We start from the raw sequence: 26008 nt of genomic DNA, 5'->3' as shown, positions 1-26008 counted from the left end.
ACAACTGCCCCTCAAACTGCAGGCTCTGTGTTTGGGGGATTGTTTGGAGGACCCAGTACACCCCCAGCACCTATTCAAACAGCAAAACCCCGTGAGAACAAAATATCAACAGCTGCACCTCGCACAACTCAAGCAGATGGCACTATAAAAATAAAAGAGCAGGGAAACGCACCTAAAGATTGTACTGCAGTTGAGGCTGTTGATTCTGCAAGTACATTACCTACCCCTGAGTGTGCAAGTGCCCAAAAAGAATCCATCCCAGAGGGTGCACTTCAGGAACCTGCCCAACCTAAAGAGTCACCAGCTACAGACACTCCTCAAACTGTAGGTTCAATGTTGGGAGGGTTGTTTGGAGGATCTAGTCCGCAGCCAGCTACAGCTGCCCCACAAACTGCAGGCTCTATGTTGGGAGGGTTGTTTGGAGGGTCTAGTCCCCAGCCAGCTACAGCTGCCCCGCAAACTGCAGGCTCTATGTTGGGAGGGTTGTTTGGAGGGTCTAGTTCCCAGCCAGCTACAGCTGCCCCGCAAACTGCAGGCTCTATGTTGGGAGGGTTGTTTGGAGGATCTAGTCCCCAGCCAGCTACAGAGACTCCTCAAACAGAACCAACAAAACCCCCAGAGAACAAAATATCAACAGCTGTGTCTGATACCACTCCAGATACCACTGCCAAAATAAAAGAGCCGGGAGACACCCCTAAAGATGGCACTGTGGTTGAGGCTGTTGATTCTGAAACCACAGCGCCTACCCCGGAGTGTGCCACTGCCCAAAAGGAATCCATCCCAAAGGGTGCACCTCAAGAACCTGCCCCACCTAAAGAGCCACCAGCTACAGGATTTCTCTCCCTGTTTGGAGGGTCTACTCCCCAGCCTGCTACAGCTGCCCCTCAAACTGCAGGTTCTATGTTGGGAGGGTTGTTTGGAGGATCTAGTCCGCAGCCAGCTACAGCTGCCCCTCAAACTGTCGGTTCTAAGTTGGGAGGGTTGTTTGGAGGGTCTTGTCCCCAACCAGCTACAGCTGCCCCGCAAACTGCAGGTTCTATGTTCAGCGGTATGTTAGGAGGGTTAAGTCCCCAGCCCGCAGCTACTTCTCAAACTGCAGCTTCTATGTTTGGAGGGTTGTTTGGAGGGTCCACTCCCCAGCCAGCTAAAACTACTCCTCAAACAGCACCAGCAAATCCCCCTGAGAATAAAATATCAACAGCTGCCCCTGACACCACCCCAGCGGATAGCACTGACAAAATGAAAGAGCCAGGAGACACGGGCACAGTTACTTTGCACGAACACTCACAATTATCTGAGGCACCAAAACAACCTGACACCAAAACTCAGCCTCAGGAGTTGGTTGGCCTCAAACCTGATGGTAATGCTGTTGAAGTAGCCCAGGGTCAAGGGTTTGAGAAACTTCCTGCTCCAGCTGTGGACTGTCAATCAAAAGAAGCGGAAATCCCTGCATCATCAGGGCAACCTAATAAAACAGAACAGCCCTTGAAATCAGAACAACCTCCAACGAATGATCAGTCCAGTTCTGGAAAAGAAAAGGCTGCATCTGTGGAAGGAGAAGTAATACATGAGAAGCCTATTGTAATTGTGGGAGAGCCTGAGAGTAAGGGAATGGACAAATCGGGCCCACCAGTGGAAAGTACCCAGAAGATTCCCCAAGCTGACCAGTTGACTAAGACTGAAGAGCCAGCCCCCAAATCCCTGTTTGGGGGTTTTATGACAGGAACCAGTGATGCTGGAAAGTCTTTTGGATCCATGTTTTCATCCCCTCCCACAATTCCCAAAGCCCTTCCCACAATGCCTCAAGCAGAAGCAGGTGGTGGTCTGTTCTCAGGATTCAAAACTATGTCTGCAGGCCTGTTTCAGGAGGAGAAGCCAGGCGCAGCAAAGCAAGAACCTTCCACAGCCTCTCTCTTTGGGACAAAATTAGGAGGTTTCTGGGGGGCCGCTGCCGAACCTCCCAAGCCACAAGCTCCTCCGGTTATTACCACTCAGCCCAAAGCTAATGATAAGCCAACCAAGGAGACAAGTGATCAAAGTTCGGTAGGTCCCCCTGACTTAGCCAAACCCCAGATTTGCATCTCCACACCTGACGTAGATCCTTCAGCATCCCTGTCCCAAAAGGAGAAGGAAAGCTTTGTAGAACCACTCCCCTCTGCAGATTCCACCTCTGAAGTGCTGCTGGACAACCAGTCCAAGAAGGACCTATTGAGTTCTAAAAGGCCAGTAGAAGCATAATAAATGGTCTTCCCCAACACCATTTATGATGCATTGATATTTTGGGGAGAGTAATCCGGGTCCAGCTCCGCACTCCACCCCACTGAATTCTGTATTCTGTGTCTTTCCTTTAACCGTGTTTGTTTATAGCATTTGTGCTACTGTAGCCTTGTGGTGTTGGTGGTTGATTGTGAAGTGTATTATACCCATCGTGGTATAGTGATAATAAGCTAAGTATTTCTTACTCTTGAACTCCTAACGTAAGATTAATTCAATTTGCAATTAGAATTCTATGAATGCATTCAAAAGAAAGTCTAACCTTACAGAATTCCCTGTTGTCGTTGAGTTTGATCAAATTAGAGATTTCAGTAACTCATTGTCCACCAGAAATAGAAATACAGAAAACCAATACAGGCTAAACCAATACAGACAAACAATCATTGAGATAATTTAGTACATTCAAATTCATTTCAGGCAATTGGTATATTCATTCTAATTTGCCAAAATGTGCTTTTTTTTCTCTCTAAGGTTAGATGTCTTTTAAAATGGTGTACAATTCAGTAGAAACAATGGACTAGTTGTAATAACGTCTATATCCAATTAATGAGCCCAATCAGATGCACGATTCAAATGTTTTTTCTTCCTCACAACAATTATTATTCTAATATTAAGTCTCTTCCCTTACCTCTTTTTCACCACTCCAGTCCGGTGGAAAGTAGTCGCTTTGGGTCCTCTGGAAACCTGAGCCAGACCAGCTCCCAGCTTAGTGAGACAGGCCAGGAGAGTGCTCCAGGCTCAGGGCTAGAAGAGTCCTTCCACTCTTACCACAGTACCACCTTCTGCCCCTCTACCAATGGCCAGCAACCCACCAACGGACACCTCCCCAGCAATGGACACTCTGTTTTGGGGCAGGAGGAATTGCGCCGACCCTCCCTGGATGTGGGGAAGAGCTTAAATGGCTCTATGAAGAGAATGGACCACTCAGTCGAGAAAATATCCAATAAAATGCTGCAAAGGTGAGTCTGAGTTCCAGCAAGTGTCATACATTTCAAACACTTAGATAAGCATCCACATTTTCGAGCAGTAAATATTACAAGTACAGTATTAGTGAGTGGTCATTCTTTCTCCCCACACACCCAGTTTCCACGACAATGGGCCTCCTTTGCCCTTCTCTCCATCCAGAATACGCTGGTTGAAGGCCATCAACAAAGTGAGGGTACAGCTGCAGGAGGTAGGAAGTTCTCAATGTAACTTGTCGGTCCTTTCCTCCAACCCCCCCCCACTCTCTACACATTTGCAACCACTATTTTATAAATCCTGCTACCTGTTTGTATTGTTTCCCCATCTGCATGGTTGGGTTTTACCTCTATGGTAGTTTGAACTTGGCAAACTATATTCCTTATTTAAAGTGTCTATTTAGATGAATTTACTTGTTTACTGCTATCTGGGTGTTCCCTCAGAGGTACCAGAGGGGTTTTCATGTTGTACATGCAGATAGATCATCACTCTAAGGTCTACTGGGAGTTATTTGTTGTTGCATAAACATTTCTTGAACAACCAGAATGTGTTACTTTGCTTGGTATTTCAGTGCAGTATACAGTTTACTCTGGAAAATGTACAACCTTTCATTTCTTGCACTCTCTGCCTATCCAACCCCCCCCCCCCCTCTCTCTCTTCAGACCCCTCTAGTTAATTTCACCTCTCATCCTGACACCATGTAATTGTGAGAGGTAGGCTTGGCTTCTCTTTGTAAAGTTACACGTGACCTGATGGCCCTGTGCTTCAGAGGTGGATAATTATCATTAATGAATTGGAATGAATTGCTCTCTCACACAACAAAGGACCTCGCAAATGTAGCCTCTCGTCTTCTCGTGCTATATCAGATTAGTGTTTTCCATAATACAACCCAAGCTACAACCAAATTATGTGTAGTTCATAAGTAAGCATGTTGATGTCCAAAATATCTTCTGAAAAACAGAGTTCAGTCTACAGTACTTATTTATTTTGCTCCATGATCCCTGTTGTCGTCTTCCCTGTCTATGGATCTATCCCTCTGCAGCAACTGAGCTAATGGAGTGGTGAATTGAGCCTAGGGGAGAGACTGAGCAACTGAATGAGAGAGAGGGAGAGATGCAGGAAAATGGGGAACGAGTGTGAGGGGAATAAAGTACAGCTTCAATGTTGTTTATACCATTTTTCTTTTGCATATTTTGCCAAGCAAATGTAGGCCATGCTTTATCCTGTGATGAAGATGCTCACTTGGAGTGAAAGGATAGTGAGGAAGTGTTGCACATACGGAAATAAAAACTGACACACCCAGTTAGATATAAAAAAGGTACAAGGGAAAGGAATGGGCTGAGATGTTGGCAGAATAATACTGTCAGAAACCATGTTGATTTCACAGTAGACTTGGTGCTTAGGACTAATTTGAATGAGAGGGTGGTCAAACCAGTATCTCCAAACTGTCGCTCAAGGAAATTGAATACATAAAAAAAAGAATGACCTCTGTCAACCTCAATTTATCCTTATTCTCTGTGATGTAGGTATCTGGGTTGGTGCTGCTTTGAGGTTTTATATTGAAAGATTATGGTCATATTGAAGCCAGTCTGTCTGTTGGTCAGAGACCGTTCATATACAGTGTGAGGACTGCTTTCAGCTGTAGCACAGATTATGTTGTCTAAGCATGCACTCGATTAATCAAACTCCACCCGCGGTTGGAGATCAGTGCTGGTCGTAATGGTCAGTTGTTGTGCAGTGTCTGGTTATGAGGGAGCAGTTGTCATAGCCCTGTTCCATTATGCTAATTGCTATAGGGCCGGTAGAGAGAGGGCGATGTAAACGCCTGCTGATGGAAGGAGAGATGTAGAGCAAGGTGAAAGCCATACACAGTAAGTGTTATTTATTTTGGGACATCAGGAGGGACTTAAGACACAAGCCTGTATCCTGACAAGACTGTGTAATGAAGTACAATTAGTCATTAGTCAGTCAACAAAGGTGTCAAAGGTCAGGATAAATGTAATGGGGTGCTACAATGCATCTTAACACACATTTTCACACATTTGCGAATGGATATTAGCTTCGTAAGGACTGTGTGTTTGTCTGGGTACAGCAGTGTGTTTGTCATGTACAGTGCCTTCACATTTTGTTGTTAGTCTGAATTTTAATTGGTTTCAATTGAGATTTTGTCACTGGACTACACACTACCCCATGTCGAAGTGGAATTATGTTTTTAGAAGTGTTTACAAATGAATAAAAAATTGAATGTATTCAACCCCTTTATAGCAATCCTAAATGAGTTCAGGAGTAGAAATTTGCTTAACAAGTCACATAAGTTGCATGGACTCTGTGTGCAAAGAGATACAGACATCCTTCCTAACTCAGTTGCCGGAGAGGAAGGAAACCGCTTGGGGATTTCACCATAAGTCCAATGTTGACTTTAAAACGGTTAGAGTTTAATGGCTGTGATAAGAGAAAACTGAGGATAGATCAACAACATTGCAGTTACTCCACAATACTAACATAAATGACGGAGTGAAAAGGAGGAGGCTTGTACAGAATACAAATATTCCAAAACATGCATCCTGTTTGCAATAAGACACTAAAGTAAAACTGCAAAAACTTTGGTAAAGACATTTACTTTATGTCCTGAATACGAAACGTTATGTTTGAGACAAATCCAACACAACCCATCACTGAGTCCACTCCTCATAATTTCAAGCATGGTGGTGGCTGCATTGTGTTATGGGTATAGTTGTCATCAGCAAGGACTAAGGAGGTTTTTTTTAGGATAAAAACAAATGGAATAGAGCTAAGCGCAGGCAAAATCCTAGAAAACCTGGTTCAGTCTGCTTTCTAACAGACACTGGGAGACATTCACCTGTCAGCAGGACAATAACCTTAAACACAAGGACAAATGTACACTGGAGTTGCTTACCAAGATGACAATGTCTTGAAAATCTTTGGAAATACTTCAAAATTGCTGTGTAGCAATGATTAACAACCAACTTGACAAAGCTTGAAGAATCTTTAAAGAAATGTGCAAATATTGTAGAATCCAGGTGTGCAAAGCTCTTCGATTTACCCAGAAAAACTCACCGCTGTAGTCGCTGCCAAAGGTGATTCTAACATCTATTGAGTCAGGGGTCTGAATGCTTAACTAATACAAATATATTAGTGTTTAATTTTTCATAAATTGTAACATTTGTAAAAAAAAATATTAAATCTTCCACTTTGACGTTAAAATATTTTGTATAGATTGTTGAAAAATCCATTTTAATCTCACTTTATAACACAACAAAATGTGAAAAAAAGTCGAGGGGTGTGAATACTTTCTGAAGGCACTATGTGTGAGTTATGAAGTCAAAAGGGTAGGCACACAGCCAAACGGAGAGAGTGAGTGAGGACAGCGGGAGGAGACCGATAAAGAGGGGGAAATGAAGAGGGAGACTGAGAGCTGGCATTTTCACAGTTTCAGATTAGCTTTGTGCTGGAATATGTCGCCAGAGGACAGAGCGAACAAGAGAGAGAGGGAACAAGAGAAAGTGAACGCACGAAAGAGTGGGAGAGGGGTGGGAGGGATACTTAACTGGGAATGAACTGTCATGTGAGCCTACACTCCTCACTCCTGCCCTTCCTGTGTTTGTACATCTGGAATGAGAGAGAGTCAACACTTCCCCTGCGTCTGTCAATCTGGGGGAAGACGACCAGCCGTATGTGCTTTGTATGTAGAGCATGGAATTAAATGTACAGTACCTGGAGATATTTAACGAAAGAAATCCATGGTGAGTTACGATTTTGCGCTTGTCAACTATTGAGCAGTTTTCCACATGGGGTAAGGTTTATTGAATGATATGCATCTGTAGAAATTGTGTTCTTGCATAAAGTTTGCATTCAGTATTGCACTACATAAAGAGAATGTTTGCTCCTGACTTTTATTCGTGAAATGTACTACTAATATAATATTTGCTTTTCATAACAAAGTATAATATTGAATTAGTTAAATATTGTTTTTACAAATATGAAAGGACAACTTTGCTCCTGTTTCCTGAATAAGAAAAAGAGTGGCCAATCGATCAGTTAAACGAACAAAGGAAACCAGACTTTTTTTCCAGGCCGCAGACCATGAAGGAAAGAGAGAAAAGACATTGCTCTTGGGCACTTCATTGACTCTGTCAGAATTACCCAGACAGGCTCCTACCAGCTGCCTCCCCCTCTCTGTAGTCTGGACAGCTTACTGTGGAGGCTGAGCCACTGGCCATTCAGACTATATGGGCCACTGGCTGGCTAGGTTAAATGGGCCAGTAATGGTTTTCAGGAGCTGCTGCTGAAAGTAATTTGTGTCTAAATCACATTTAGATAATCAATGTGTATTTTACCTCAACGTTTCTGTTAATCTTGTCCCTATTTATTTTCTGATTGTCATAGTTAATGGAGTATGATATGAAATGGCTAAAACGGGTCATTTAAATGGAAAGTTAATGGATGTGGATATCTAATTCCTGACAGTCGTGGACAGCTGTTATAAATGTATATACATCACTAATAGCCAAATGGTTCTGGCCGGCTAGCTGTTCTTATTGCTATGCATGATTATGCCTTCCTGCCAACTGTGCTCTTATCATGCTAATGCACACCTCCAGTACTTGAGTGGTGTTGGACAGAGGGAAAACCTCTGGTATCGGTGAGGGTTAATGAAGTTTCCCACCAGCGTAGAGTCCTATGCATACTATCCACAGGCTGGAGATGCACTTAACATCTACTCCCAGTGGGGACCTTTGAGCCCTGACCAACAAAAAAAACAGGCATCTGGCAAACAGTTGTGGCAAACTTTTGGCCAATTGGCTGCAAATTTGCAGCAAGCTCATATTTTCACATGCAAATTAGTTTCGCAACCAACTGTTGTGGTAAATTTGCGGCAACTTGTGAACGTCTGGCAAACAATTCTAGGAAACTTGTGGCAAACTTTCTGTTTGCTGCAAACTCTGTATGAATATGCAAATTTAGATCCGGTTTTTGGTTACTCTGTTAAACAACATTGAAATGTATCGACATAAACCAAATCACATAACTTTAAATGAACTTACTTAAGAGAAGAAAAAAAAACATACTAAATGTACAGTACCAGTCAAAAGTTTGGACACCTACTCAATCCAGGATTTTTCTTTATTTTTACTATTTTCAACATTGTAGAATAATAGTGAAGACATCAACTATGAAATAACACAAATGGAATCATGTAGTCACCAAAACAGTGTTCAAATCAAAATATATTTTATATTTGAGATTCTTCAAATAGCCACCCTTTGCCTTGATGACAGCTTTGCACACTCTTGGCTTTCTCTCAACCAGCTTCATGAGGGATGCTTTTCCAACAGTCTTGAAGGAGTTCCCACATATGCTAAGCACTTGTTGGCTGCTTTTCCTTCACTCTGCAGTCCAACTCATCCCAAACCATCTCATTTGGGGTGAGGTCAGGTGGTTGTGGAGGCCAGGTCATCTGATGCAGTACTCCATCACTCTCCTTGGTCAAATAGCCCTTACACAGCCTGGAGGTGTGTTGGGTCGTTGTCCTGTTGAAAACAAACCAGATGGGATGGCGTATTGCTGCAGAATGTCACCAGAAAAGCACCATCACACCTCCTCCTCCTCCATGCTTCACGGTGGGAACCCCACATGCACAGATCATATGTTCAACTACTCTCCGTATCACAAAGACACGGCTGTTGGAACCAAAAATTCGCATCAGACCAAAGGATGGATTTCCAACGGTCTAATGTCAATTGCTCGTGTTTCTTGGCCCAAGCAAGTCTCTTCATATTGGTGTCCTTTAATAGTGGTTTCTTTGCAGCAATTTGACCATGAAGGCCTGATTCACGCTTCTGAAGAGTTGATATTTAGATGTCTTACTTGAACTCTGTGAAGCATTTATTTGGGCTGCAATCTGATGTGCAGTTAACTCTAATGAACTTGTCCTCTGCAACAGAGGTAACTGCGTCTTCCTTTCCTTTGGCGGTCCTCATGAGATCCAGTTTCATGTGATGTTTTTTGTGACTAAACTTGAAGAAACTTTTTTTCTTCAAGGACATTTTCTGGATTGACTGACCTATTCTCTTAAAGTAATGATGGACTGTCGTTTCTCTTTGCAAATTTGAGCTGTTCTTGCCATAATATGGACTTGGTCTTTTACCAAATACGGCTATCTTCTGTATATCCCGCTACCTTGTCACAACACAACTGATTGGCTCAAATGCATAAAGAAGGAAAGAATCTCCACAAATTAACTTTTAACAAGGCACACCTGTTAATTTTAAATGCATTTCAGGTAACTACCTCATGAAGCTGGTTGAGAGAATGCCAAGTGTGTGCAAAACTGCCAAAAAGGCAAAGGGTGGCCACTTTGCAGAATCACAATTATAAAATATATTTTGATTTGTTTAACACTTTTTTTGGTTACTACATTATTCCATATGTGTTATTTAATAGTTTTGATGTCTTCACTATTATTCTACAATGTAGAAAATAGTAAAAAATAAAGAAAAAACCTTGAATGTGTACAGTAGGTGTACAAACTTTTGACTGGTACTGTACATCACGTCAGAGAATCTGTAGGCATATATGATACATTTTTAAAACCTATTGAAACAAAGCCCTATTGTCTAAATATGTTTTTCACAAGATAAGATTTCATAAGATAGGATTGATTATTAGAATTGATATGCACACTCGGACTGCAATCTGAGAAAAAGAAAACGTGTGTGTGTGACAGTCTTAAGTGGTGTTAACACAGATCTGCCTAAAAGCAAATCAATAGATATTCACATTCACTGACACACTTTGGCTATCTTAGGTGACAACACACACACACTGCTGTTATGCCATACAATTACGGTCTACATTTGGGTCGAGTTTTAACATTGTTACACAGAGAACATGTTTTAAAATGTTACATTTGAAGGTCACTCTACTAAGGACATGGACTAATAACTCATTACTTAAATGTGTTTTATTCATAAAGCACTTTTCACAATCCCCAAAATGGAACATTTTGTTTTTAAGAATAAATTGTGATAGAATGAAAGCGTAACACAACGCGCTTCAGTAGTTGAACCAAAGGCTAACAAGCCAGATACCATACTGTAGGCAAAATGCATTAAAAAACAAACCAAAAGTAATTTTAACAGAGATATAAATAGTGGCTTAAGAGCATATTAGCATTGGAATGAGACACTCATGACTCATCCGTCTATTGATTTATTAATTCATAGGAACATATCAGCAGGAGGGCTGTGCTTCCTCCTGTCACTTCTCACTCTACATACAAGAGCAGATACTTATCCACTATTGTTCAGTGGAAAAAGACATGCTAGCAACAGTCTTACTGCGGGGGATTCTGTTCCTGGCAGCTGATACACCGTGGTCTGTAGGAATTCCCATGCTGGGGCACAGTGGGAAAATTGATATCAAACACATCATAGGACTTGAAGCACACATCCAGTGCTCAAAGCAGTGTGTACCTTGCTCCAATGCCGGTCCATTAATGACCGTAAACACCTGTGAGCAGTCCCCAAGAGTCAACACAAATGGGTCTGGTCACCTCTGTCTGGTGCAGGTACTCAACCATGTTGGTCCCAACTTGTTAGAGAAATAATTTGATTTTAGAATTTGAGGACTTGTCAGGCACACTGACAATGCCATCACACACAATTTATTTTGTGTATTTTATAGCAATTTACATCAATCAACACCCAATCCCTGTTTGATGCCTACGTCTTCTATTAATTTTTGGCTGGGGCTTATAGTTTCATTTACACAACACTAAACATGTTTCCAGCCAACCATTTTCATGCGGCTGAATTACCTGACGCATGAAAAGTCATGACCGGGCTGATAGAAAGATTAAATGCCTACAGACAATTAATTTGTTTGACGTAGTGGGATGTCTCTTTAACCCAGAGTAACCCAAATGTATTATGTGAGAAATGGCGTCGGAAACTCCTTTACGCACAAATATTGCTATAATAACCGTCATATTTACGTAACCCTGGAAAAGCACACCTGATTCAACTTGTCAACAAATCATCATGGCCTGAGTGAGTTGAATTGAGGTGTGTTTGTCAAGGGCTAAAACGGAACTGTACTCGAGGACCAGGGTTGGCAAACACTGGGCTAGAACGCATGTGCCAGAGTGGGCACATTTGATATATAATTAAACCGTTTGTGACACAACTATCAGTAGAGTTCAAAATGCAATGTAAAACCATCTAACTTTTTTTTTTTTATTAGGTACATGGGAATTTAACAGCAAAAGTTATTTTTATGTGCACTTCACGCACAGCCTTTTATCCTCAAAGTCAGTTTGCTGGAAACATCGCCGGTGGGAAAATGCGTATATTGTTTTATGCAGATTTTTTAAATATTTGCATTTAAATCTGTCGCAAATTGGATGGAAATCTACCCAATGTCTTTGAGTGTGCAGTAATGCGTAACAGATTCTGGAATGCTGTTCCTTTTCATTCAAGGTTTACAAAAGGCCATCTAAGTTTCCCATCAATCTCCCTATGCGTATCTAATATTTAAACTAACAGGCTGAAAGTCAATGAAGGGTTTTCTGGTCTCATTGAAGCTGGGTCGGAATGTCTTCCTGCCTAATTTGTATACTGGTGTTGGGAGGACCACTGTCAGAAGTCTTAAAGCGATGTCACCTTGTGTATCTGGAGAAAAGACTGTTTAGTGAATAACTTGATAGTTTCAGGCTAAAAATAAATGAGGTACCACCAGCAGGGTTATTTCAAACTATACCTGCACTGCCAAGATACGTTTTTAGGTCTGTTTCTCTCTGGGCTGGCAAAGCAAAGTTTTTTTTGGTCCTTGAAGACTGCAATTCAGTACCAGTCCATTTCCATGAACAGTCCGGGTTTGAAATGTAGTAGTCCCGAACAATCTGTTGTAAAGCAGACTAACTTTTTTTGTAATATTTTATTACCGCCCCATATGACTTCAAATTGCTTTATGTTGTAGCCAGACAAACAATTACTTTTCCATTGCAGTTGATCGTTAGTCTGGCTAACACCTAACTCTTGAAGTCCTCCTGACTTCAGGGTCTGGAATGGCTCTTTGATGTTGTCGGCACAATGCGTCGATAATGAAGGGGGCTGTGCTTTTCCTGGTTAGCTCTCCTCTGTCTTTCTCACTCAAACAGCCACACACAGCCCCTGAGTACTGCCCACTTCTATTACAATGGTTGGATTTTCAGATCCAAACAATGAGAGGTCTCAACCCCGAGGGAAAAATAAACACCTGAGAGAACTCAAACCCTGTTGCGAAATTTATTAGAACATATTGCATTAACAAACAGCCTCCTTTCCAGACCAGTGTGGTCACAGCTCTCCCTGCGCTGTGAGTCACGTGGGTTGTCAGCCAGGCTAGTTAATCACAGCAAACAGAATAAAAGTCAAGTCTGTTTTTGTAAAAGATGTAATCCACCATGGCCTGGAGTATCCAGCAGATGTGGATACTCTCTGACTATCTCAACTGTCTTGGCCCCATTCTGTCTGGTCCACTGAGCCCTCCGGATCATGGTCTCCTTCATGTACTCTGCAACCTGGTTTGCTGGCCAGATGTTGTTCAACCACTTGGTCGTCTGGGCTGCGCTCTCATATTTGACTATGTTGTGAGCACAAAGTATTCAATAAATAATAATATTCCTTTTAACAATCAGTTTTCATAATACACAAATCTTTCAACATATACCTGGCAAGACCCGGCTACTGCTCAAGCCTGGTGTGTCGCTTGGTGTGTCCACAGTCCTGTGTGTCCTGAGGACCTTCCCTTGTATATAAAAAAGGGTGGCGTTTACAGAATACTCACTGCGTGTAAGGCATATGTTCTTTAACTTTAGGCTATAGTTGAGTCGCTAGCTAACATGCTACTGAACCGTGACACTAGCATATTGACATGCATGTTGGTATTAAAAGACTGCAACTTATTCACCTAAAAATGTGTTTAGGCAAATCATTAGTTATCTAGCTACCTAATCACATGAATTGTGCAAAAATATGATAGTTAACTATTTAAGTGCTAGCCAGCCAGTCAGTCAGTGGCGCTGGCCGATTTTAAAACTGGTATCACAAAAATGTGTTTCACTCTATCCCATAAAACATGACATTGCTAACTAGGCACCATTTAGCTAATAAAATGTTAGAAAGTTTAATAATAAGTTACACTCACCGGACAACTTTGGCAGGTACCGTAGCTAGCTCGATGGATTGGTTTCTAATTTCCAACAGATGTTTCTAATCCCCTTGATTGGTCAGTAACGCTTACTGGTCTTGGAACTCATGTGTTTACCATAAATGCTGCTGGTAAACTGTTTGCCACTAGTGGAAATAAATGTTCCTACCACAGGTTTGCCACAGATGCAAATAGAATCTTGAGAGAAGTGTCTGCCAGAAAAAACTATTTCGTTTGCAGCATATTTGCCACAAACTTGCTGGAAGTTTGCAGCAACAAATTCATTTTTGTAAGTTTTATGCCTTTAGAGAAGGCCTAAGGATTTATGAAATTATTTGTAGTTTTGAAATACAGATGTATTTTTCATTTCAATAGAATTTGAATATCATTGAAATAGTATTTTTCTTTTCAGTGATATTCTGATTTAATCGCTTCAGTTTGTGTTGGAATGGAAAGGGTTAACACTGAAGAGATAGGGTTAATACTGAAGGGATAAAGATTCAATCTGAATTTTCTTTGGTCTTTTGGGAGATAAATCCTAGCCAAGTCAGTAATTTGCTCTCAGAAGCTAGATAGAAGGCATCTGCCATTGAACTGTATTAGCAAAGATTTTTTTTTATAACTAAACCAAGATACACCTGTCGTTTTCAATTTGGAACAAATGAATCATAGTGGACAGAACAAGCAAGGAGGTGGGAAGAGCCAAGCACGAGCTAGCGAGATCCTATTGGCGCGTTCTAGCAAGCATTTGCATATTTCCATTAGGGAACACCTGCTCTTCCATATTTGGTAGAAAGTTGAAACTCCAAGTGGATGCTTAACATTTATACATCCGGTGAAATATCTGTCTCATTGTTAGGTCTGTGGTATTAGGGCAGAATTTTGAAGTGACAGTGGAATCAACCAATAACATTTTGACTTGTAATAAGTGGGACAGTTTTTGCAGAAACGTATGGAAACAGGTTTCCCGCGATCTCGCTAGCTAGCTTTTGTTGTAGGCCAGGGGTATTCACCTGGGGTCCGCGAACCCCTAGGTACTGCTGAGGATTTTTATGATCGCTAGCAACAACAGAATAAACAAATGAGTGTCTTCTTTCTAATGATGACTATCAACTCCTAATATTGAGCAAATTACACTCATTGGAGCCAATTGTATTTACTGGAGTATCTGACATACAATAGGCTTTGAAAAAGCACCCTGCAAATAGGTTAGCAGTGTGGCAAGTGCTGCAGGTAAACTTTCTTGACTTGGACTTACATTTTTGCCAACACATGGTGAAAATGTGTTGGGAGTTACCTTTTGTAGCTAATAGACTATGTTAAAGTTTACACTTCCTCTTCCAACTATAATGTGGGGGGGGTCAAAATAATGAAATTATCTACCAAATCAATTCATTTTAAAATGTTGAATACTTCTCCTTGCCATTGTCATTCACTTGATGAGACGAAGAGACGTGAATTTGTTTTGTTTTTGCTAACGCATGATGGGTGTCTCTGGGTCACCGGTTTGTCTAGGAGGGGTCCCATGGCAAGAAAAGGTTGAAGTCCCCTGTTCTAGGCTAGTGTGCAGCGACTGCAGCAGGTGTTATCGAAGAGGATGGTGCTAATAGCTTCGCCCTTTTCAAGATTAACTTTGAACAGGAAGTTAAGTTTCATCGTCTGGTGCGTGGAAGTGTTTTTTTTTTTTTTTTTATTGCACTCACTTGCTGTTAGCTATCTCTTTGAAAGTAACTTATGTGTGTGAAACATTGCTGCATTTAAACTTTAGCCCGCCAGTTACTTTGTGTGCTAAACGTGAGAATTTTTTGCCCTGGGAAGTATATTTGTACATTTTGGTTGGGAAATGCTTAGCCTAATGGCATGTGTTTTTGTATTCTTATGAATGGGACCTATTGGCTTATTATGTCAGAGTGAATGGGCTGCTTATCCTTTAGCATCATGCTGTGTGTGACTGCTGTCTCTATCGGCCCTATTTGTTTTACAAAAAGTGCGGTCTCCTACATGGAGTGCTCTGCATATTACAGTCGCTGTTAGGCATGGGCGGTATACTGTATACCGGGGTATTTGGAAATAGCCACAGGATGGTTTTTCAAAAAATACCGTTGAAAGTATTTCTTTGAAGTTTTTTTTTTGAAAATTGAATATTTGTAGCTACTTAAATACCTGAAGTCAACTTGTGCAATACATTAGGCGATGAAGCAGATCGCGTTCTTCATTTCACCTGTCACATTATTTTACATTATGAAGCTTACCGTAGCTCGCCAGAACAGTTGCGCCAGTCATGTGTTTGTTTGTAAACGGCACAACGGGAGAAGGCGGGACCTGGGATGAGTAAGGAGTTGGCCTGCCTCAATTCTGAAATAACTTGAAATGGACATGGTCTACTTAACTTTACAACCAAAAACACATATCTAAGTTCAGCTTTCTGGTTGTTTATCAAAGTTATCTGACTAACTCCTTGATCCTGCTTTAGTAGTACACCCTCCTTGTGAATCCAGCTGTTTATTTGGTTTAACTTGGTTTAACCAACCATGCCGTTTTAAAAAATACAGATAAGTATAAGAAATATAAGTAAAGTTAAATAAAGAGCAGCAGTAAAATAAAGAACTATAGCGAGACTATATACAGGGGGGTAGCGGTACAGAGTCAATGTGCGCGGGCACAGGTAATATGTAGGAGTTATTAAAGTGACTATGCATAGATAACATCAGAGTAGCAGCAGTGTAAAAGAGTGGGGGGGCAGGCAATGCAAATAGTCTGGGTAGCCATTTGATTAGGTGTTCAGGAGTCTTATGGCTTGGGGGTAGAAGCAGTTGCCATACCAGGCAGTGATGCAACCAGTCAGGATGCTCTCGATGGCGCAGCTGTAGAACCTTTTCAGGATCTGAGGACCTGATACTATTTTCATGTTCTTTTTCTTGATTTGGGCGTTTGGTACAACATGTTGGAAGGTTTTTTTTTTCACCACTGAAGGCCGAGGACCAATACCCACGGTTCGCCACTGTCTCCTCCTATATTTGTACATACTCTTAGTTTCTCCGCCTTAACACCAGACAGAGAATTACTCCCCTATCAATGAACTTGCGTCTAATATAGTACTAGGCATAGGAGGCACGTCCATAAGGTACATTGAATTAAATTGTCAAAATGAGAGAGCCTAGCCTACTCCTGTCAATACAGAAATCAATTAAATCATAAATAATGGGCTACTACACCAGAAAGCATAATTTGGCCACAGAGGATCATTGGCTGCTGTCGGAAGGGTGTGCATATTCTGTCTTATCATTTTTGGGTCAGTGCCACTTGAAAAAAAGATTTCTGACAATTTCGTCCTCGGTTAGATGGATTTCATAGTGTATTTGTCTCCACTTCTTGTAGGCCTATTATATGCATAAGACAATGTCGTTTTTATGTGCAACTCAATATTGGGAAGGGGTCCTTAATGTTTAGTATACTCGGTGTACGTTTTATCTTATTGGTCATTTTCATAGATATGTTTGGTATGTGCTCTAGCTACAGTATATGCATCAAACTCCAGTCCAGTTAGATGTAGATGATAAACTAGCTCAAAAGCTGACGGGAAAGAAAGTTACGCCAACAACCCTGTGCTCTGTCTGACACAGACTTCTTGGTCTGGGCAAATGGCCACAGAACCACACAGAATGATGGTGGTTAAACTGACCATTCTGTCTGTCATTCAGTCAGAGACAGCAGCACGGGGAGGGAAATTGTGCAGCACTGATTCCCCTCAGCGGGTTGGTTCTTAACAGCATAATGGCACACAGTGAGTGGATAGGGTTTGGCTGTCACACTGTCTGAGCTGCTTCAAACAACCAGGATCAGTGGGGATGAGGGGTAGATGAACAAGCAATGAATCCTTAAATGTTAGTTGGCTGTTGCGTAAGTGCGTATTTACTTATTGCCTCACAATAGAGTACATTTGTGGATTTCCATCTACATGCAGGTTCATAATTATTGGCACCCTCTAAGAATCTGTTCTATGTGCTCTATTTCTATGCTTCCCAGGTTTTAAGTTTCGTTTTTTGCGTCTTTTGCCTTCGGTTTTGTACACCAGCTTCAAACTGCAGAAAATACAATTTTTGGGATTTAATGACAAGATACTGTATTTCACAGCGGTTTAGATGGTACAATGATTATCTACACTATCCATTGCTTGTTTTGTCACAAACTGATATTTTAGCAACAAGGAAATGGCAGTTCGATTTCTTTATTTTGCACCTTTAAACAAAATATATTTCTCTGAGCAATTGTATTAGTAACAGCCCCAGACCATTATTCCTCCTCCACCAAACTTTACAGTTGGCACTATGCATCGGGCAGGTAGCGTTCTCCTGGCAGCCGCCAAACCCAGATTCGTCCGTCTGACTGCCATATGGTGAAGCTTGAGTCATCACTCCAGAGAACGTGTTTCCACTGTTCGAGTCCAATGGCGCTTGACATTGCGCATGGTGATCTTAGGCTTGTGTGCGGCTGCTCGGCCATGGAAACCCAGTTCATGAAGCTACGGACTAACAGTTCTAGTGCTGACGTTGCTTCCAGAAGCAGTTTGGAACTCTAGTGAGTGTTGCATCCGAGGACAGACGATTTTTACGAGTTAAGCGCTTCAGCCCTCAGCGGTCCCATTCTGTGAGCTTGTGTGGCCTACCACTTTGCGGCTGAGCCGTTGTTGCTCCTAGACATTTCCCCTTCACAAGAACAGCACTTACAGTTGACCGGAGCAGCTCTAGCAGGGCAGGAATGTGAAGAACTGACTTGTTGGAAAGTTGGCGTCCTATGACGGTGCCACGTTGAACGTCACTGAGCTCTTCAGTAAGGCCATTCTACTGGCAATGTTTGTATTTGGAGATTGCATGGCTGTGCTTGATTTTATACACCCGTCAGCAACGGGTGTGGCTGAAATAGCTGAATCCACTAATCTGAAGGGATGTCCACATACTATTGTATATATAGTGTATCTCTACTGCAGCTGGTGTGTGCACAAAAAATACCGTGACTCAGAGGAGAGAATTGAGCCGTCAACTAATTACCAGGCTGTCTTCTGATCATGTCCTAATTATAGAGTTTATAGCAGCTGTACGGTGTCCGATCATTTCCCTGCTCCTTCCTTCTCCGTGACTGAAGAGAGGGGGTAAGTGGCCAACTCACTGATGTACAGAGCATTGGTTTGACTCACAATGACCCCCAATATCAATGTGGGGTTTTTATCACAATTCCACGCTCCACCATAATCTATCTCTCTGGCGTTGCAGAGATGAATGCCCTCTACTCCCACTCTCCCATGCCTGAGTGTCTGTATTTTGTCTGTGTGTGTTTTGTATGATTCTGCCGGCAGTGTAAATAGGAGTGCATTGGCATGAGCTAGCTAAATTGTTATGTGCGTTGTTTGCAAAACATATAGAAACTGACTGCTCAAATAACTCATCCAGTCATCCATTGCAATTTTACTTATCTTGGCTATAGCACCACTTATTGATTTTTTTATTTTATTTTTATGATATCACCAGACATTATATAGCGACCATTATATAGCAGCAGGAATTTGGTGTTTTTCTCTCTTTCTGGTCTGTTGGACTGAAAAATGTGTATACTGGCAAGGTCTCAAAATGAAGGTGCAATTATAAATGTGTTTATTGATTCTCTGAGGGGTTTGTGTACTGTATGCCAATGACTGAAATGTAAAGGATGAAATGGCTTGTACGCATGCATAAGGGAAGGTTCATGTTGTAAGGAAACAAGCATTGCAAAATAAAAAAAATCATTGTGTATATAATATTTAGAAAAACAAAGTTGTACTATTTCTCTCATGTCTCTGTCTTCTCTGCTTTGCCAGTCATGGACAAGGCTCTGTGAGCAGATCAGTCTCTTCTACATCATCAGGATGTTGTGTGGTCACACAAAGAACTGAGGCCCAGGGTGCTGGTTGGCCCCTCAGGACGAAGACCAGGAAGCCAGGCCCCCAGACAGTCCTCAGGGATGTTCTCTAGGGGCCACGAGAGGGGCCTCAGTGGACCAGATGAATCCAGCGGTGTAGAGGCACCTCAGAGTCCACACAAGTGGTCCAAGAGGAGGGAGCTGGGGGGTAAGAAGAGTACTCAGAGCCCCAAGGTGGGCCGGAGCCTGCGGAGGAAGTTCCAGAAGTTCCTGCAGGGCCCGGCAGGGCCGGGGGAGCCCTCCATCCACCAGCCCCAGGATCTGCTCCCCCCTGTGGAGCAGGACATATTTATATGCGGCCTGAAGAGAGACCCCTCCAGTAGGGAGTTCACCGGACTCCACTCCTCCTTGCCCAATGGCCGAAGTCACACAGGGACTCTAAACCCACCCGTGGCTGGGGATATGGTGCTGAACAGAGAGGGCTTCATCAACGCCACCGGTACTGTAAGTACCAACGGCCCCACCGCTAGCCTACCCACCTCTCCCTCTGGAGAGAACAGCAGCGCTGAATATCAGGATGGGAACGGGGTTGTGGAGGACACACACAGGCCTTCTCCTAGTGAAGAGGATGAGGGAGAGAAATGCTCCAGTGACATTGTTGAACACATCTTGAAAGAGCTGAGAGGTATCAACAAAATTCAGGAGGAGATCGCAGACCTGCGGCAGTACCTGACCTCTGTGAGAGGCTCAGTGGACGAGGTCTCCTGCTGTGTGGATGCAGTGCTGAATGAGATAGGGGAGCTCTACTCCTCTGGAGCCTCAGCACCAGGGCCCCAGACCCCTCAGAGGCTTAGCGTCAGACGTGGCAGCCTGGGCAGTCAGAATGTCACAGCCTTCCACAGGAGGGCCACCACTCCTTTACTGGAGTGCCGGCAGGGGTCTTGGGACAAAGACCCAGTGATGATGGTGCCACCCCAAGGGTCACCTAAAACATGGAGAGAAAGGTTAGCTCCTTGCCAACCCGAACAAGCCGACCAGGAAAATTCCGACCACAGCTCAGACGTGCCCTCTTCACGACCAGGGCCCAGTCAAGCCAGCCTCTCCTACCTGGAGCAAGGGTATGCCCATGACTGCCCCAGCACCAGCTCCCTGTCGTCAGGCCACAGCTCCAACACTCTGGACCGGGACGCCAGGTACCGCTCAGTTAAGGCCAGGCTATGGCAGAGTGGCTGGGCCTCGGCAGGCATGCAACACAGTGTGAGCGGAGATGGGGGGTGGAGCGAGGAGAACGGCTGGAGCGAAGAAGACATCTACTCCTGTCAGAACAGTGGGGAGGAGGTGGAGGACCATGGTGCAGGGCCAGGTGGCTGGGACAGGTACACCACAGGAGAGACCAGCAGCACCACAGGCCAGTCCTCCCACAGCAGCTCAGAGCATCTGTCCCTGCTGTTCGGTATCCACAAGAACTCCCCCTCCAACTCATCCAGTGTGGTGGACTGGCGGCACCCCAGGCAGCAGGGCAGCAATGGACACCTAGTGTGTGACTGTTCAGCCAACTGCCCATACTCTCGGAGCTCCGGCTACCACACAGTGGACACCTATGCTGATGTGGGGAGCTGTGGGCCGTCCAGGAGCATGAGTCGCTCCACTGTGCTGCTCACAGACTGTGATGATGGCTACCTGGAGCTGCACTCCCCCTGTGACCGCTATACGTCCTCCGTTGACTCCCTGGATGTGGGATCCGTTGAGAGCCTGGACAGGGAGTGGACTGAACAGTCTGTCCCAAGAGACGATGCAGGGGAGTGGGGGTCGGGGGACCTGCCTAGCCCTGAGCCTGAGAACACCCAGCTCCTCAATGTGGGATTTGATGTGAAAAGCATTGGGAAGGCTGTGCTCACCTTTAGGTCTGCTCTGAAAGGGGCTCTGAGGAAGCTGGAGGGTTCGAGCCCGGAGCCTGGCAACGATGACAGTGAGTCAGAAGCAGCTCCCTCTCCTGTTAGACCCTGCTCCCCTGAACCCCCGGAGGGAGAGATCACTATGCCAACTGATCACATTCGCTCTGCGTCTCCACTGGAAGAATATAGCGAGGCCTCAATCTATGTGGACTGCAGCCCAGCCCAAGAGAACCTGCCTTGCTCCCTACAAGCATCCCCAAATGAAAGGACTCACTCCCCCTGCACCCCTACCGAGTATCACTCCATGGAGCATTTAGAGAGCCAAGGAGAGTATCAGACTGATGGAGAACTGTCCAACCCAGAGCTGACACCGGACCACAGTTCTCCAGGAAGGGCTGGGGAGAGTTCAGCAGATTTTAACATCAGCCCAGAGGGGATGGGGTTAAGTCCAACAGGGTTAAGTCCAATAGGAGAAGACCACGATGGAGCTGATCAGGATGAGTTTATAGAACAGGATGTTGTTAGCCCTAAGAAGGAACGCCTTGCTAATCTGCAGCGCATCCTGAAAGAAAAAAGACAGAGATGTAAACTTTCCAAAACTTCCCAAGGATCCCAGTCCACGTTCTCTGAGGAGGAGTTCAATCCAGGTAGATCTCCTTTCGTGTGCTACATTATTTGCAAGTACAGCAAAAAAATAAAGTAATCTAACACTCATATTCCCTGTGTACCTAAACTCTGACTGCTTTAGATGGAAATTACACATTTAGCCCATGATTTATAATTATTAATGTAGCAGTATAAGATATGATTGATCCTGACACCTTGGATAAAAAATTGTCACTATTGATTGCTAGTGTAGTTGACCTGGTTATTTATGATCTTCTTAGCTATTGATATCCATGAACCCTAATGTTGTCTTTTTTGATGGATGTTCTACCTTCCAGATGGCTGCAGAGAAGATGACCAGGTTACTCATGAATTTCAAATGAGCTCCCTTTTCAGTTATGTTTTGTTGTTTTCATTTACACAGATATATTTTGAGTTTTTGTGCGACTGTTGCTTTGCCGTTGGGTGTTTTTATATCGTATGCACGGAGCCAAGCATGGTCCCTTTTTTTTGTTTGTCATACCTTGAACTGAGGTGTTTAACTCTTTGCTTGTGATTTATTTTTGAGGTTTGCTCCTAATGAATGCATTTTCAAATGGATATAGAATTATGTTTTGATCGAATTAAAAGCACCTATTATTTCTGTAAACCTGACTAGAGTAAAATAATTATGTTCTTGGCAGGATCAGACCAATAGAAAACACTGTGGTGAAGTTGTTTTTGAGAAGCCATATTCTCGGCACCGTCTTCAGTGTTTACATACAACAGCCGATCCTGCCTGGTTCCCTCAGAACTGTTTCAAACGCTGTCAGAACCTCCTAGTACTGGGAGAGGAGAGCCCCAGAGGGGTCCAGCTACCGAACTGTAGCCCCATTCATCTGAGTGGAAGAGGAGCTCTGGCACTGATGAAACACTTCACCTCGGAGGAAGAGAGATTAAACATGTTTAGTTATTGTAAACCCCCCCCCCCCCCCCCCCCCCCCCCCCCCCCCCCCCCCCCCCCCCCCCCCCCCCCCAATGTTCTCCCTGTTGTACTTGGAACTGCGCAACAAAAACAAGTTGTGCCTTGCTTTATCTGCGTCTGTACATTGTAGTGATGTGGGACAGCAAACTGCTCATTGTGTTCCTCATCTCCTTCCCACATCTGATTTGACATGCAACCCCCCCTCTTGCTATTGAGAAACACATATATACGTATACCGGTCAAAAGTTTTAGAACACCTACTCATTCAAGGGTTTTTCTTTATTTTTACTATTTTCTACATTGTAGAATTATAGTGAAGACATAAACTATGAAATAACACAAATGGAATCATGTAGTAACCAAAAAAAGTGTTAAACATATCAAAATATATTTACTATTTGAGATTCTTTAAAGTAGCCACACTCTTGGCACTCCCTCAACCAGCTTCACGTGCTTTTCCAACAGTCTTGAAGGTGTTCTCACATACGCTGAGCACTTGTTGGCTGCTTTTCCTTCACTCTGCGGTCCAACTCATCCCAAACTGTCTCAATTGGGTTGAGGTCGGGTGATTGTGGAGGCCATGTCATCTGATGCAGCTCTCCATCACTTTCCTTCTTGGTCAAATAGCCCTTACACAACCTAGAGGTGTGTTGGGTCATTGTCCCGTTGAAAAACAAATGATAGTCCCAATAAGCACAAATCAGATGGGATGGCGTATCGCTGCAGAATGCTGTGGTAGCCATGCTGGTTAAGTGTGCCTTGAATTCTAAATAAATCACTGACAGTGTCACCAGCAAAGCACCTCCTCCTTCATGCTTCATGGTGGGAACCACACATGCAGAGATTATCCGTTCACTTACTCTGCGTCTCACAAAGACACGTCAGTTGGAACCAAAAATCTCAAATTTGGAATCCTCAGACCAAAGGACAGATTTCCACCGGTCTAATGTCCATTGCCCGTGTTTCTTGGCCAAGCAAGTCGCTTCTTATTATTGGTCCCCTTTAGTAGTGGTTTCTTTGCAGTAATTCAACCATAAAGCCCAGATTCACGCACTCTCCTCTGAACAGTTGATGTTGAGATGTCTGTTACTTGAACTCTGAAGCATTTATTTGGGCAGCAACCTGAGGTGCAGTTAACTCTAATGAATTTATCCTCTGCAGCAGAGGTAACTCTGTCTTCCTTTCCTGTGGCGGTCCTCATGAGATCCAGTTTCATCATAGCGCTTGATAAAATAAAAATAAAAAAAAAACCTTGAATGACTAGGTGTGTCAACCTTTGACTGGTACTGTATATATAAACAATGATCATTTTGGTTGTTGAATTTGATCTATTTTAGGCTTTTCAGTTTGGCAACAATCATTGGATGCCATGTATGGATCAAATGTAATCCTCTCCTTGTCTCGAGACATTACTGTTGTTCTGAAAGCGTTTTGTTCTGCATGTACCATCCAAGAGGTAAAACTCAACCTGCTCTGTGTCTTTCCATTCTCTCTAACCTCTGTGTACCTTTTTAACATATAAGATTAAGCATATTACTGTGATCTAATTACTGAATCTGAAAAACGAATGTGTGTTAAATCCTGCAGGGACGAGATGATGGACCCAACTCCAGACAAGCTTGGATCAAACCAGGGTAAATCATGATGACGCCCAAATCCTTTCTGTCAATGTTGATTTATATTTCGCATGCCTTTTTAATGTGCTGGAAAAGCTGATGCATGTGTTTCTGTGTATTCTGTACAAGTGTATCATTCTGTTCCGTGTCCACAGCGGTGGAAGTGGTTTGTTTGGGATTGACAGCATGCCAGACCTTCGTAAGAGGAAGCCTATACCTCTGGTCAGCGACGTGGTAAGTGTTGCTTCCCATCCGTCTCAATGCTTCAAATCACACTTTCTGTCCTGTCTGTCAGTACATGTTTTTCTATCCTGTAATACCAGAACAAGAGAAGCATCTTGATAATTAAGGATTCAATTGATAATTTCAGCATTTGCTTGAAAAATGGGATATCATCATAAGGAATCACAGAGCTATCACCCATTGAGGCACATTTGAAACCATTGTTACATTCTCTCTAATTATTCCCCACAACTCTCTTGAATGCAATCACTCTCCTTGGTCAGGCTATGGTAAGTGGAAAAAACACAATTGCTCCTTTCCTTTTGTAGTCAGAAAAAAAAATGATTATACTGTATATCAAGTAGGACAAGAGATTGTACACCCCATGTAGCTGTTCTGCAAATAATGTGCAACAGGGGTTTCATGCTGCACCTTAGTAACCAAATGTCACCGTGCAACTGCACTGTAGTGTTCCTACTTGATATAATCATTTAAAACAATATTCCCTTCCCCGTATTCTACCTCTCCCCTTAATTCATTCATATGATAGATTGATTTGTTCTGTTGGGTTTTATTCTCCACCCTTACATGCTCAGCCATGTACAGACCATCACTACCAGGGTTTTAACTGAATCCTCCATTGGTAACACACACACAAACCTGTGTCTTGACTGGTCAGTGATGGTTTAGTTCCTCCCATATTGTCACCTTACATGACCTGTGTTGTAACAATCCTTACATTAGTTCCTTCCTTCACCCGGTCTGGTGTTAAAACTCTGGGCCTTGTACTACTCACTTGGGTAGTACACTCACTGGGTAAAGGTTCACAGAACACTTACAATACTCCACCAATCTTTGTGATCACTGTTTGGGTTTAGTTATGTTAACATGGCAACTAACAAGATTTTCCCCTGTCGTCCACAGTCACTGGTCCAGGCCAGAAAGGCTGGAATCACCTCTTCCATGGCCGCGCGCTCCTCCGTCAAAGATGAGGAGCTGGTGAGTACATCATGGGATGCATATTACTCTACTGAAGTAATCAAGACTCTGTTCAAAACTCACCAGAGAGGACCAATATCATAGGATAAAGTAATATCTCAGTATCCTCTCTCCTCCCCCTCTGTAGAAGAACCACGTTTATAAGAAGACTCTACAGGCTCTGATCTACCCCATCTCCTGCACCACGCCCCATAACTTTGAGGTGTGGACGGCAACCACGCCCACCTACTGCTACGAGTGCGAGGGGCTGCTGTGGGGCATCGCCCGCCAGGGCATGAGGTGCTCCGAGTGCGGGGTTAAGTGTCACGAGAAGTGCCAGGAACTGCTGAATGCTGACTGCCTGCAGCGTAAGTACTGCACAGCTGAAG

The 26008-nt window shown here is 43.3% G+C and overlaps 2 protein-coding genes across 4 annotated transcripts in view; both read left to right on the top strand.

Moving 5' to 3' along the window:
• Positions 1-26008, top strand: part of unc13bb (unc-13 homolog Bb (C. elegans)) — a 102446-nt gene that overhangs the window by 49725 nt on the left and 26713 nt on the right. For all 3 annotated transcript variants that reach the window (XM_023983880.1, XM_023983879.1, XM_070441853.1), the window contains exons 9-14: positions 2922-3233; positions 3358-3448; positions 24391-24437; positions 24575-24653; positions 25566-25640; positions 25768-25987. In XM_023983880.1, the coding sequence (XP_023839648.1) occupies positions 2922-3233; positions 3358-3448; positions 24391-24437; positions 24575-24653; positions 25566-25640; positions 25768-25987 (824 nt within the window). The remainder of the gene's footprint in view (positions 1-2921; positions 3234-3357; positions 3449-24390; positions 24438-24574; positions 24654-25565; positions 25641-25767; positions 25988-26008) is intronic.
• LOC111961533 (uncharacterized) lies at positions 6691-22745 on the top strand. Its single transcript, XM_023983881.2, has 3 exons — positions 6691-6998; positions 19298-21880; positions 22178-22745. Exons 2-3 carry the CDS (start codon positions 19441-19443, stop codon positions 22393-22395), a joined length of 2658 nt encoding a protein of 885 aa, XP_023839649.1. The 5' UTR covers positions 6691-6998; positions 19298-19440; the 3' UTR covers positions 22396-22745.

The sequence above is a fragment of the Salvelinus sp. IW2-2015 genome, linkage group LG4q.1:29 (genome assembly GCF_002910315.2).
Source record: "Salvelinus sp. IW2-2015 linkage group LG4q.1:29, ASM291031v2, whole genome shotgun sequence".
In the NCBI taxonomy this organism is placed as follows: Eukaryota; Metazoa; Chordata; class Actinopteri; order Salmoniformes; family Salmonidae; genus Salvelinus; species Salvelinus sp. IW2-2015.
This window is presented reverse-complemented; position numbering and strand designations above follow the sequence as displayed.

What these genes read in the sequence shown, in the direction of transcription:
- LOC111961533 (XM_023983881.2), top strand. Translation starts at nt 19,441, where the DNA reads ATGTTCTCTAGGGGCCACGAGAGGGGCCTCAGTGGACCAGATGAATCC. An exon ending in TGAGGAGGAGTTCAATCCAG is followed by an intron (nt 21,881 to 22,177) that starts GTAGATCTCCTT and finishes TCTACCTTCCAG; the next exon opens with ATGGCTGCAGAGAAGATGAC.